The 14388-nt window shown below is 40.2% G+C and overlaps 1 protein-coding gene across 1 annotated transcript; it reads right to left on the bottom strand.

The window, feature by feature from the left end:
* On the bottom strand, positions 1-13699 carry LOC134449263 (amine sulfotransferase-like). Its single transcript, XM_063199127.1, has 6 exons — positions 13439-13699; positions 6876-7081; positions 4995-5121; positions 1913-2007; positions 1147-1327; positions 1-178 (listed from the first exon to the last, which is right to left on the bottom strand). Exons 1-6 carry the CDS (start codon positions 13602-13604, stop codon positions 51-53), a joined length of 903 nt encoding a protein of 300 aa, XP_063055197.1. The 5' UTR covers positions 13605-13699; the 3' UTR covers positions 1-50.
* Between the last annotated feature and the right edge of the window lie 689 nt (positions 13700-14388).

Genomic DNA, 14388 nt, shown 5'->3' with positions numbered 1-14388 from the left:
TGTGCGTGCGCGCGTGTGCGTGCATATGTTGGTAATCCACACTAAAAAGTTCATCCCTGTATGTCCTTAATGTCCCAGATGAAGTGTAAGGGAATGCCCTTCATCCTCTCCTGGTAGACCTGGTCGAAGCGTTCACTCTGGGCCACCGTCAGGGTGTTCTTCCAGTCTCCGATGGTGCCTGCAATCAGTTGACAAAAACGTGTATATTACAACTGACTTACTATATACTCTATACCAGGTGTCACCAACGTTGTGCCCGCGGGCGCCAGGTAGCCCTCCAAGAGCTTCTGAGGTGCCCATCAAGGATGTCAATAAACAATGACGACTACCAGATTTTAGTCACAGTTAATGCTTTTTTTAATTTAAATATGGGATTATTTATTCTTCATAACCTATAAGCAAATTATCATTCAGTAATAGTGTGATTTGAGAATGAAGCCAAGACATCAGTAGATGACTTTGAACAAAAGTAGCCCTTGGGTAGCCCTCACTAGCCCTCGGGTTGCCCTTGGTAGCCCTCAGACCCAGAAAAGTTTGGGACCCCTGCTATATACTACATAAATATACAATACAGTAGTAATCTGTTGTGTCCCCTTACGCCACTAGGTGGCATACTCTGGACTAATGTTTCATACTATGTACTTACCTACAGTAAAGTTTCATAATTTATACACAAAGCCTCTTTCTTACTACAGTACCCTCACGACACAACATAATCCATCAAAATCAGTTATTTCGTCCTGGAACATTTTCGCAACAAGATGATTGTTGTTTCAGATAATAGTGGAGGCTTGCATCGAGGAGCCACATATTGCCAGCTGTATTGTAGACTACAGACTAGATAATGATTCTTTAAAAGATGATCAGAGAATGGTTTTGAATTTGAACAGGTGGAAAGGACGGACAAGTGGTAAAGTGAATAAGGCCATGCAGCTCTCCAAGACCTGCGAATGGAGCTTGTGGAGCTGTGTGTAGAGCTTAGATGTCAGAACCAGATGAAATGTGACTTGTGAAAGACCCCTAAAATCTTGATGAGTTTGTCACCATTAACTAAAAGTAAACTAATACACAATTATCCACCATTTCTGTCAATTGACAATTATCCGTCAACAGGCACCTTTAGAAGACACAGAAGTGATGGTTTACCTTTACGCAGGAAGCGTCCCTTAGTGGGATCTTTGACTTCATCCGGAAGGAACTCGTAGTTTGCCATTTTGTCATTCTTCATGTTCTTGAAAGTGACCCTCTCCACTATACTGTCCACTGCTGCATCAGACAGTTTCTTGCCAACGAAATTACAGATCTTCACAACAGCTGCTCTCAGATCCTGCAAAGTAAAAAAAAAATACTAGTGTTATTTTAACTCATAAAGAGTGTCAGATACCATCTGGTCCCACTCAAAAGTTAATTTTACCCTTTGGTAACATATTCGAAGATAATTCTACTCAATGATTTGTGAATGTCAACACTGACTTTTGTCTGCAATGTTGGAGTGATTTGACTCTCCACTCTCCTGCTGTAAATACTCTGTCTGGAGTTATAAAAGTTTACTCTGGAATTTGACATCCCATTTGTACTGTGTGAGAGGGAGCATATTACAAGGGTTAGAGGTATGAGGTCTTGACCGGTGGTCTTGACCTTCCATGACCTTCTATGAAGTACATTTTCACACAAAATCACTCTGTTCATGTCTAATTTTTTTTATCCAAGTGGACTAACATCACAAAATAGAAATACTACACATATGTTTTCAGTGTGGATGTCTTGGGTCTAGCAGAAAGAATAACTTTCTAGCTACAAAACAACTTTCAATGCCTTGAAATGGTCTCTAAATGGTTTTAATGTAAGACCGTTGCTATATCAGTTTAACGAGAAGTAAAGTGTAGTTAAAAATTTTCAGCTATAGGATTACCTTGATCATTTCTTCAAATGTGAGAAACAAGATGTTGTACTTGTCCTTGTTAGTGTACCATCCTTTCACATGATCAAACCAGCATCCCCCGACCACTGTAAAAACAGAAAGACAATAATTCTTTTAAAATCTGGCATTTTTTGAGATTAGGAATAAGAAAAAAAACAGTGCAGTCTTTTGGTGTCAAAAAAGAATGAATGAAAGAATTCAGCAGGTATCTAAGGTACCTCGCATTTGGGAAATCAAAACCCTATTATGGTGGTGAATCCACAGAAAAATCAATGACAAGAATCACAGTAGAGTTAAGAGTTTGCAGTTGTCTATCCAACATCTGAGTCAGAGCGCCGCCTTCACTATCTATTTTATGCAACAAAACTGGACATTGGACCTTTGCTATGCATAAAAAAGTCATTAAAGTGTAGTAGTATCATAACTACCGGCATATTGACACATTTCTGTTGAAATGTGATTAAATCAGCATGTTTTTGGTCATTTTATTCATGAAAGTCATGAATAAGGCAAGGCAAGGCAAGTTTATTTATATAGCGCATTTCATACACAGGTGCAACTCAATGTGCTTCACAAAGTTAACAAATGTAAATGAAAGGAAACAGGGAAGAAAGAAGGAAATAAATTAGAGTCAAAAAAACATTTAAAACATTAAGATAAAACATAAGGTAAACATAATAATAATAATAAAAAAAAATACAAATTAAATAAACATAAAAGTAATAATAATAATAATAAAAATAATGATATGTAATTTAAGCTAGGGGAACGCATCTGAGAACAGCTTTGTATTGAGTCTAGATTTAAAGCTATCAATAGTGGGTGCATTTTTTACGTCATCTGGAAGCTGGTTCCAAAGCTTTGAAGCATAGAAGCTAAAGGCTGCCTCTCCACACTTTGTTTTGACTTTTGGAATCACCAGCAAATTCTTCTCCGTTGACCTTAGTGACCTGGTTGGTGCATACAGCTGAAACATATCCAGTAGATATGTGGGTCCCATTCCATTTAATGATTTAAACACACGAATAAGTTCATGCCTCAGGCCATTGTTTTTTTGGCTCATCCTTTGCCAGCCACTGACATTTTTGTATTTAGTTATTTTTGTTGGATTAACACCTTATCAAGAACCTGAACGTTCATACCTAAGGTAAGGCAGGCTTGTTGTGGTCATGCTATTAGCTAACTAGCACGGTCAAGTGTGCCACCACACATGTTTGGTAGATGTATGACGTTCATTATGTCTAATTGTTAAAGTAAAACCAGAGACGGTGTATTATGATTTATTACAATTAAAGGAATCTTTGGTAAAACTTTCGGTAACACTTTATTTTAGGGTTACATCTATTAGCTCTAATACATATGATATTAATGCCTGTGTAAGTAAATTCTAAGGCATGTACTAAGCAAAATCCGACAGTTGTTAGGCATGTATTTGGAAATGTCTTGTTCATGCACAATTAGGGATTTATTACTAATATAACCTTAGTAAGGACCAGTAAGCCTATATTTCTATTTATTAGTAAGTAGTAAGTGCCAGAATACAATGTGTATAAGCTCCAGACATACTGTGTGAACAAACCCTGAACAGTGTGAAAACAGATGACCCTAAGCCATCTGGGCTTAGCAATGCTTCACTTTATAATAGGGACCCTTATTCCACATCTGTTTTCACATTGTTCAGGGTTTGTTCACACAGTGTACCAGGGGCTTATACACATTGTATTCTGGCACTTACTGCTTACTCATAAATAGAAATCTGGATCTACTAGGTCCTTACTAAGGTTATATTGGTAATAAATCCCTTATTGTGCATGAACAAGACATTTGCGAATAAATGTCTAACAACTGTCAGATTTTGCTTAGTACATGCCTTACAAGTTACTTACACAGGCATTAATATTGTATGTATTAGTGCTAATAGATGTAACCCTAAAATGAAGTGTTACCAAACTTTCTAAGGAAAGCTATACAGTTGAAAGATGTCAGGTAAAAGATAAAACGTTTACATGTCTGAAGTAAAAGGAAAACTCAAGTTTCACACATGGGCTCACTGCCATGTATTTGCTGCACATCATGTAGGGCCAAAGTGCAGATGTAGCTGTGGGAGTAGGCCCTTTTCCTTACGTTGCAGCCTACTGTGACTGAGATCCAGTCCTTTGGGACCCTTAAAGAGTACCCTGGGATCAAATACACTCCAGAAGATGTTAAATTGACTTGAATCGAAGTGTTTAATTAACACGGCGGTTTCTTTTTGCTGTGTATGACACAACATGACACCAACCTGAACCAAGCTCCTTGTGTATGCGTGAAGTCACATACAAGTATTGTATTGAGTTACAATATACAATATGAGACGTGTGTAAATTGCTCTTTGCAAGTTTATGTATTTTTTGCAAGTTCGCTTCCTTATGACTAGGGATGCAAATTATCGATTAATTCATTAATCATTAGTTGATAGTCTTATCGATCGACTTACGATTAATTGATAAGCGGAGTTTTTCCCCCGAAATCTCAATGTTTCTAAAAAAATCCCTACTAAATTTAAAAATTGTAAGTAAAAATTGAGATAAAATACCACATTTTAATCAATTCTATTTCAATTCTTTAATACAAAGGTGATTTAAATATTCCCACTATTCACACTCCTCTTCACACACACTCTTCACATGCCCAATTCACCTGGGTCTCTTGTCAGTTGAATTTTCGATTAATTGCGATTAATGTTTTTTAATCGATTTATGCATTGATCGATTAAAGTCGATTAATCGATTAATCATTTGCATCCCTACTTATGACACAACACCCTAAACTTGACAACACAGAACAGCACAGGGTGTTGTGCAACATTGAGGAATCTGCTACTTTCCTTTGCAAAGACGGGTATCGCATATGCATTTTAGGACTGTTTAGAACGCTTCGCCTCGTCCATTATTTCCCTTGATATCGGGACATCTCATCGGTCGTTATTACATAACGTCCAATCATAAACCAAACCTTCCCTAGAAGAAATTACGAAGGTATTCGCCAGACTCTCATTTGTGAGATAGGTTGGTGTTAGCCAGGCTATACTTACTGTACCCGGTGAAGAACTTCTCCAGCATCTCATCATAGTCTGAGGGAGAGTCCAGCTTCTTCATGAATTTGGCGAAGTGGAAATAGGACACCATGGCATCTTTGGGATTCCTTGTGACATAGATGATCTGAAAGTAAGGACAAAACAGCTGATTTTAAAGGAAAATCATCAACTTTACCCTATAGTTTTCCTTTCAAATACTCTAAAGAAACGTCATGGCAGTAATAGGTAGCCTATTTGATTTGCCTCTGAGAACATCGCTCAAGGATCTATACTGTAGTATGTCATGCAAACAATTAAATTGTTAAATTAAAGGAGAAGTACGGCTGTTTTGGGTTCATATCACATCTGCAGGTTTATGCAGGTTATGAGCTTCATATAAAAGGTTATTAGCTTGCCCGTTGAGCCACGCTTTATTGAAAATGGCGCAATTGAACAACTTGGCGCAAGCAAGCTCTTTGGCCCATTTCCCTGGGGCTACACAAGATGTGATATCAACCCAAAACAGCCGGACTTCTCCTTTAATAATTAAGAGTTTTCATGGTTAAAAAAGCCAGGGTCTTGTGAATTGCGCATTTGCGACAGGCAGTGATGAGCAACCTAAATTCAGACGCTACAATCCAGAGCCACATATTCCAAATGACCTGGTTTTACCTGTTCTATTAGGGCACTGCATTTTACAGGTAAAACCAGATCATTTGGCACTGGATTTGAATCCAGGTTGCCCACCACTGGCGACTGGTGCTCGTGCTCTAAGGCAGTGGTTCTTAACCAGAGATTTCAGTTAAATTTATATACAATTATAATTAGGCCAAATCAAACCATATGACTGAAATTTTGGTCCCCAGGTAAAATCATTAAGCCATTGATTAATGTCTAAAGCAAGATTAATCGTAATTAATCACTTAAATCATTTTTTAGTGTGCATACACGTGTAGAAGTTTGGGTTTGCGGGTGCACGACTTGTCTTGGGCACAGGTAAGGGGGTGCGTTAAGAAAAAAAGCTTAAGAACCACTGCTCTAGGGTATGTCCTTGGAGTCTAAATGTGATGTACACCTTAAAGGTGCCCCCTTGTGGCAGCATAACGTCACTGACGGTTATGTTTAGAGACAGGTCTAGGTTTAGGCCACATAGTCAACATTTGACATGGAAGGTATATACCAGTGGTTCTTAACCTGGGGTGCGGGCACCCCGTGGGGGTGCGCCAGAGATTTTAAGGGGTGCACGGAATTTTGTTTGTGTTGAGGTTGTGACCAAAATTCTGCTTCCAAACATTATAATTAGGCCAAATCAAGACCAAATTAATTTTGGTCCCCATATAAAGTCATTAAAGTATTGATTAATGTCTAAAGCTAGAATTATTGTAATTAATCACTCAAATCATTTTTAGTGCGTATACACACATAGAAGCTTAGGTTGGGGGTGCGCGACTTGTCTTGGGCACAGGTAAGGGGGTGCGTTAAGAAAAAAAGCTTAAGAACCACTGCTCTAGGGTATGTCCTTGGAGTCAAAATGTGATGTACACCTTAAAGGTGCCCCCTTGTGGCAGCATAACGTCACTGACGGTTACGTTTAGAGACAGGTCTAGGTTTAGGCCACATAGTCAACATTCGACATGGAAGGTATCTACCCTAGACATCAGAAATGGCAGTCTGGTCAAAGGTAGCCAGAAATTAATGACTTGGGGTGAGACCGTGTTGGTGGATCTGACCAGGGCCGCTGACAGCTTTGGCTGGGCCCGGGACAAAGTCATCTGAAAGGGCCTCCTCACTCAATACATCCAATGTAATGAGGACCCAAATCCAGGCCCCTTTCCTCCCCGGGCCTGGGACAACTGACCCCTTTGTCCCCCATTGTCAGCTTCCCTGGATCTGACTCACCTTGCCGCGCGGCTGGTGCAGGGCCCGAGGCATGAGGTGTTCTTGCAGGTGCGAGCAGAAGAGCCGGGGTGAGGGGCGCGAGTGGTACTCCTTGCCCTTTTCCAGGAACTCCAGCCAGGGCATGCGCACAAATTGGTTGGTGTCCGCCATGTCCGGGAAGTCTTCCTCGAATATGAGAGTGACAATACGCTGCGTCCACACCGTGCCTGTGTGAAAAGAAGTCTGGTTATGCCTGAAACAACTGCACAGTAAAAATTACCAGTGTTATTTTAAGTCTTTAAGAGTTATCTTCCACACACTGCGCTCTTCTGTCTTGTTGGTGTGTCTCTGAAGTAATCTAGTAGTTAGTAGTTAGGAGTTAGGAGTAGTTAGGAGGTTGTTGCTTTTAAAGAAACAACCTCCTTGTCACCTTTTTCTAATTTTTCATCATCTCTAATGAACAATTAAAAACAGTTGACAAGGAGGTTGTTGCTTTAAAAGACTTCAGGAAATAGACTGAATCTGTGACACTGAAGAAGGCTCTGTGCAGCTGAAACGTCTGTCATATCAGTCCCTGCAATGTTCAAATAAAAAGAACACAGTAAGAAAGAAGAAAAAACTGAGTGCCATCCATTTCCTACACAGTAAAAAAAGAACTGTTGTTCTTACGGTAGATTGCTGGCAGCAGTGGTTGCCAAAGTCTACTTTTAAACAAATAACGGTATATATCCTTTTTACATTTTACGGTAAAATTATGGCAGCAGTGGTTGCCAAAGCCTACCGTTAAATAAATAACGGTATTATTATTTTTTACATTTTACGGTAAAATTATGGCAGCAGTGGTTGCCAAAACGTACCATTAAATAAATTACGGTAAAAACGGATTATACTCAGGTGAGTTCAATTATAGAGTTACAATCAGACCGCTGATTGAACTGATTATACTCAGGTGAGTCCAATTATAGAGTTGCAATCACAGACAACTGATTGGACTGATTCAACTCATTGGAGTCCAATAAACATCAACTTAATTAGATACCTAAATAAATGCCCAATTGCCAGATTGTCTAGTGCAGGCAGGTGGACCAGTCTAGTATCATCAATGAAGGGTATGCAAATCCAAGGCCTAAAAATAACCTTAAGGAAAATGAAGGCCAAAGCTAGCGGGGCAAGCAAGCTAACAAACAAGCTAGTTAGCAAGCCATGCAGCCACCCTTACAACGTGACCTGCTAACCGGGCCGGCCAGGCCGGGCCAGGCCGGGCCAGGCCGGGCCAGGCCGGGCCAGGCCGGGCCAGGCCAGGCCAGGCGAGGCGAGGCGAGGGCAGGCCAGCCGGCCAGCCGACCAGCCGGCCTTACAGCCAACCAGCCAGCCAGCTAGCTAGCTAGCAACCAGTGAGCAGTACAATGCAACAGTCCCTGTTTAAATACATGTTCAAGTGAACCATGTGACCCGAGTGATTAAGCATTTGACAGGTGCAGGCAGTAAGTTAATCATTGCATGACAGCCCTTAGCACTCAGGTGAGGTCAGGAATTGATTGATAGATTGATTTGGATGGGGTAGAATGACAGTGTCAAATAGACTGGGCTACTTCTAAGAGACTAAATCAAGGGATTACTGTCCCAGGTAGACTTTTTCAGATTATACTAGCCTATAGGTATATTTTACACATTAAATGAGGCTAAACTGTAGGCTGTTACCGGATAAATAATAAGTTACAGTGAATTAATGCAAAATGTGCAAACTGTTGCCATTTGCAGTCCTTAACTGTTGCACAGTTTATTCAGTTGCCAGCTTCATTGTTGTCAAATCTACAACGTGGAGGCACCTGGAGCTAAGCAGACAGGCAATATGTTTTCTGTGGAGTAATTAATATTTAATTCATTATAACCTCCATTGCTTTCTGTTGGGTAGGAGGAATGCAAAAAAAGATATTCTGAATTTTGAAGAGGTTTACTGTGTCAATTTGCCTCTCAATCGAAAACTCTGATGGCAAAACCTCAAAGTCCAATAAGGGAAAAAAATATTGCGGTGGAGAATTTTTCGCAGGATGAACTAGAACACATGCAAAGGGGTGTACTCTAAGTTAATACTCATTGATGGCTACTAATCAAATAGCGTGTTGACATCAAACTCTGCCTGTTACAACCAGCCTATCAGTGGTTTGACAAGTTACACCTGGAACAAGTGCAATCACAAGAGATCTATTGGACTAAACAGAGTTCTTTGTCTGTTGGTTCACAATTTGGTTCACTAACAGAGGATTGAGTTTGGTTCACTTATAGGGGACTCAACAAAAATGGCTGCTCATGTTGCTAAAACATTTGGAAATTGGGGAGGCGTGTTTTCATAACTCTCTAGGGAGTTAAACATTAACTCTCTAGCTCTCTTAGCTCAACAACTCGGATCCAGAGGAGTCAAATAACACTCTGTAGTGTTGCTACAACTCTTGATGTTTAGATTTTGGCTGAACACCAGTCTAACTCTGATCAATCTAACTCTGACAGATTAGCTGTGTACATATGTGTACACCAGTGAAAAATAAAGTCATGTACCGTTTCTTGACTACTTCATCTTCACTTAACGGTATTTTCCAATATTTTCTTTTCAGTGAACAGTTCAGTATTTTCTACATATTGACACCAGTGAAATATAAAGTTATGTACCGTTTCTTGACTACTTCATCTCACTTAACGGTGTTTTCCAATATCTTCGTTTACAGAGAACAGTCCAGTATTTTCTACATATGAAACCTGTCAAAAATGAAGTTATGTAGCGCTTTTTGACTAAATAGTGGCTTGCCATATTTAGTACAGAGATAAACTGTTTTACATTTTACGGTCACTGACTGTTGCAATTTGACATTTTTTTTGCCGTAATTTCAACAGGCATTTTTTACAGTGTAACTCTTCAAGAGTTGAAATTAACTCAATTTCAGATAATAGTAAGGGCCCACACAAAAATAGTGTTCATTTTACTCTTTGGTCAGTGTAATATTAATTCTATTCAGGGGTGAATTTCTGGAAAGTGTAACTTATTGTTAGCAGTTAGCAACTTCAGTTAGCCTGGGCGAATAGCCGACTGTTGACTCCGTCATTCAGTCTGGCAAAAGCCATGAGGAATCCGTCTCCGTGGACGATGGGAGATGGTCTGATCTTACTCTATCATTTAAATTAATTGAAGTTCCAAACTCAAATTAAAATCCATATTGTGCTTTATTAGCATGCCTGTTACGTTATAGCGTCGCAAAAGCATACAAATAACAAAACGAAAGTGTGAATATAGTTACCTTAACCAATCAGTGACGGAGCCAATCAGTAACCAATCTCAACTGTTTGCTGATTGGCGAAACACTGAGAGAACCAAGCTCGAGGCTTTTGCCAGACGATGTGCGGAGCCAAAATCTTTGGGTGGAGTACAGAGGATGGCGTCGCGAGGCTAAACTTCAGTAGTTGCCAATGGGAAATTGCATTGCAACCAACAAAGTAGCTAACATAGTTAGCAACTACGCTTTCCAAAAATGCACCCCAGTATGTGTACTGGAATGGGTGGATAATCATCTTGCTATAGATTTGAAATTACACTGGCCATCTGCAAAATTTTACACTGACTTTTCAATCCGCTGTTGTAATTTGACTATTAACACCCCATTTTTTACTGTGTTAGTGTTACCCAGGTGAGACAATGAGAGTAATTGGTTCAGAACTAACTGAACATGATTTCAACATTTACTTCTGACCAATCACTGTTAGTTCTGAAATCTGGGTACAGTTAGAGAAGTTTTGTGACACCTGCATGAATGGACCACAGTTAGCCTGCAATTAGACTTCAAAGCAAGTTACAGTAGACATAATAGGCCTACCTCTACACATGATCACAGTTAAATATCATGGTTAATAGAACTCTTAAAGTTGAAATTAACGCCATTTCAGATAACATTTGCGGACTCTCAAGTTTTGACTCGAGTTGGGAGTGAGATTTGGGGTAGAGATGGGATTCATGGCTTTTTTGACGGGATGGGGCTTGTCAAGGAATTTTCAAAGATGGAAACTTTCCCTGGGAATATTCAGGAATTTGGGGTACTTTTGGGAAATTAATGGTAACATTGTGGGAATTACTTTAACAGTATTAAACGGGGAATTATCAAAGTTGATTGTTAAAGACATTAATAAAGAGGGTGGAAAAACATTTTGTGGCATAATCTTGGCTAAAATACTCACATGTATGTGAATAAAGGTATGTTAAATATGATCCTTACTCATCCGGATGGCACACTTTTGGCAGAGACAATTTTATTGAGGCCACACCTAACATGCATTTTGCAATCCTAACTGAGCTTGTCTTGGACAGCAGTGGACTGAATTAATGTCCAACACAGAAAAGATAGATATACAGTAAAACTGAAAAAAAAGATCCTTATATGGACTATACAATTCTTGGATGACACAAACTATGAGAAACTGCATCCTCATTTTCCTCATATAAGTTCAAGTCAGGCAGACATATATTCCATATACTGCAACGGTTATCCTACATTATACATCAAATGTGTACGAGTGCTTACTTTTATGGGCTACACTAGCCTATATATCGTCGGCTTGCTACCAAAACCGCCTAAGTCCGATTTTGGGGTTTTCGGAAAACAGGGAAAAACTAAATTTCCTAGGGGGCGCCAAACACCAGTGGCGGTTCTAGGAAATCTGAGACCCAGGGCAAAGAGCAATTGTGAGTCCCCCCTAATAATTTTGGTCAAAAGGAGATTTTTTGCAGAACTTAACTCCCCTACCACTTCTGCATCCTCCTGTCATCCTGTCTGTGTCATTGGCTCATTACAAACAGTAGGCCTACCTGTCCAATATGTTAATTTATTTTCTTCATTTATTTTGAGTGAAGCAAGTCAAACATGAAAAGCCGTCTAAGGAAAAACAAACACTTTAAAATAAATTATTTGATGCAGCACAACAAGAACAATGCAGTGCACATTATTTTGATAGTCATACTATTCTTTTTAGTTTTATTCCAAACTTTAATCCTGGAAATGGTGAATGCCCATTTTTTTATGTAGGTCTTACAACAGTCTGGCATGCTGGTAAATCTCATATCTGCCAACAGATTTTCACAGCATTCTTATACTTTCCACTATTTTTAGTCATGTTGGTTCTTAAAGTTATCATTATTTGCATTAACATCTAAAGCACAGCTCTCTGAGATATTGCCATTGTGCTACAGCAACTGTCTCTACAGTAATACTATTATTGATCATGCTCAGTCAGATCCAGTTTGAAGCGTCGTGTAGAAAAAGCATAGCAGTGGCGTCCAATCTCCATGTTGAGGGTCCATCAGTCATGGTGGAGGATGAAGGGGTGGGGCACTTCTTTGGTCCTCGTACCTCCTCACGAATGGTTTCCTCCTTGTTTGTCATCTTTGGTTAACTTCTGCTCTTCTCCATGCTCATAGAACTGCCCCACCCCCCCAACCTTGCCCATGACAGAGGTAACCTGTCCATAGAACTGTGCCCCGCCCACTTCAACACCATGACCGTGGCATTCAGAACATTGAATAACTACTGGATTCCTCAGGGTTATAATTATTACACTGGGTTCACAATAATCTGATTCACAAGTGTCATCAATTCAAAAGTATATGATGTCCATGTTATGTGATATTAGGTAAATGAAAGAAAAGATTGGCATAGGAAATTATAGGCTGTAGTAGCCTTCTACAAATTTCTAACTACATCAAATAAAGCACCTGGTTAATAAATGCACAATTTATTTCGTATAGCTTAATTTTAAGGCTACAACCATTGCGTGATAATAAGAATATCTCAGACACTGATGTCTAAGGATGAAGTTTTGACACATGGCCATTGTCTTTGAAGAGACAGAGAGAGAAAAAAACTCTTAACAGATGTAATTATACTGCTTCTTCTTGCCCATGTCAAGTTGCCTGCATCAAAAAGTCAAGTTACCCAAGTCATTCACATTGGCAGAACAATTGTGCACAGGGCCCTAGGATGAATAGAGAGGGCCCCCATACCACCTGCCAAGGTCATAATAGGGCCCCTACCCCTGCCACCTGCAGGAGGGCCCTAGGTCTACAGGCAAATGCCCTCATTGTCCTCCCTATAGCTACGTCCCTGGTCATTAATTTTCTCATAGGCAGTGAGTGACTTTATACAAACAGATTTTTGACTCTGGTGACTGTTGTGATTGATCAATGACCCTGGCGGAAAGACAGGGTGATGCAGCTGTGGTAGGGGAGTAAGTTTAAGTAAAAATCTCATTTTGACAAAATTCGGACTTAGGCGGTTTTGGTAGCAAGCCGACGATATAGAGTTTATAAAACTGGTATAGGCATGTACTTGTACGGTTTTATCTTTCTTTTTTGTGTGTGTAAGTAAGCTAAGCACATGAGTAAGTAGTGAAGTAAGAAAGAAAGAAAGGAAGGAAGGAAGAAAAGAAAGAAAGAAAGAAAGAAAGAAAGAAAGAAAAAAAGAAAGACAGAAAGAAAGAAAGAAAGAAAGAAAGAAAGAAAGAAAGAAAGAAAGAAATAACATGGGAAGTCAACCAAATGGCCTCACCAGACTTGGGGAAGGTGACCACAAACACATCGCTGTCCCTGATGTCAAAGTCCTGCAAGCTGTCGATGTAATCCGGCGATGTTTCCTGAGTGTCGTCCGCGGGAAACACGATGCCCTTATAGGTAAAAAGCTTATCCCCCAGGAGTTTGTATTCCTGCTGTGCCATTTTTCAACTCCACTGTTTTACTATGACTGCTGATGGACTCGACTGAACTTGGCCCAGTGACTGGCCACTTAACTTATAGCCCCTGGCCAAAAGTGTTATCCCACCCCCTTCTGTGAAGAGGGACTTTGATTGAGTGTGAGGCAGAAACACTCACCATTTCCCAATGTCAAGTGTTCTAGCCGTGCAAGTGCGTGAAACGCCCAGTGATTGGATACTCTTTGGTGCCCTCCGATCCAATAGGCGTTTCACGCACTACCAAGACTAGAACACTTGACATTGGGAAATAGTGAGTGTCATGGATTGACACTTCTTTTGACACACGCCCATTTAGAACTACTCTAATGTTGGGGTTGGATATTGCATAACATACAATGCTTGCGCTGCAGGCAGGGAAACTGGCATGGGGGTGTTGTTCAAAAGGGTAATTTGTCCCAGGCCCAGGCAGAGAGGGGCCCAGAATCAGACCTTTTAAAGATTGTACGTCCTAGGGGAGTGGGGGTGGGGGGTGGCTTTCAGATGACTTTGTCTCGGGCCCAACAAAAGCTGTCAGTGGCCTTGAATGCAGGCAATAGAGACGCCTGACCTTTGAACGACCACATGTAACCACTTATTAACTTGCTCTATAGCCTAAGCCATTGCAAACACTGTCCTTCGCCAGTGACCTGTTTTTTAATTAGACACGGACATATATACCCATACACACTGGCGTACATTGTGCGCTTGGAATCCATGCAGCTTCTATGTACATGATGAGTTATCTTGGTTGGATGATGTATGGTTCTTC

The sequence above is a fragment of the Engraulis encrasicolus genome, chromosome 1 (genome assembly GCF_034702125.1).
Source record: "Engraulis encrasicolus isolate BLACKSEA-1 chromosome 1, IST_EnEncr_1.0, whole genome shotgun sequence".
Classification (NCBI taxonomy): Eukaryota; Metazoa; Chordata; class Actinopteri; order Clupeiformes; family Engraulidae; genus Engraulis; species Engraulis encrasicolus.
Note: the sequence above shows the minus strand (reverse complement) of the source record. Positions and strands in the feature narration are given on the sequence as shown.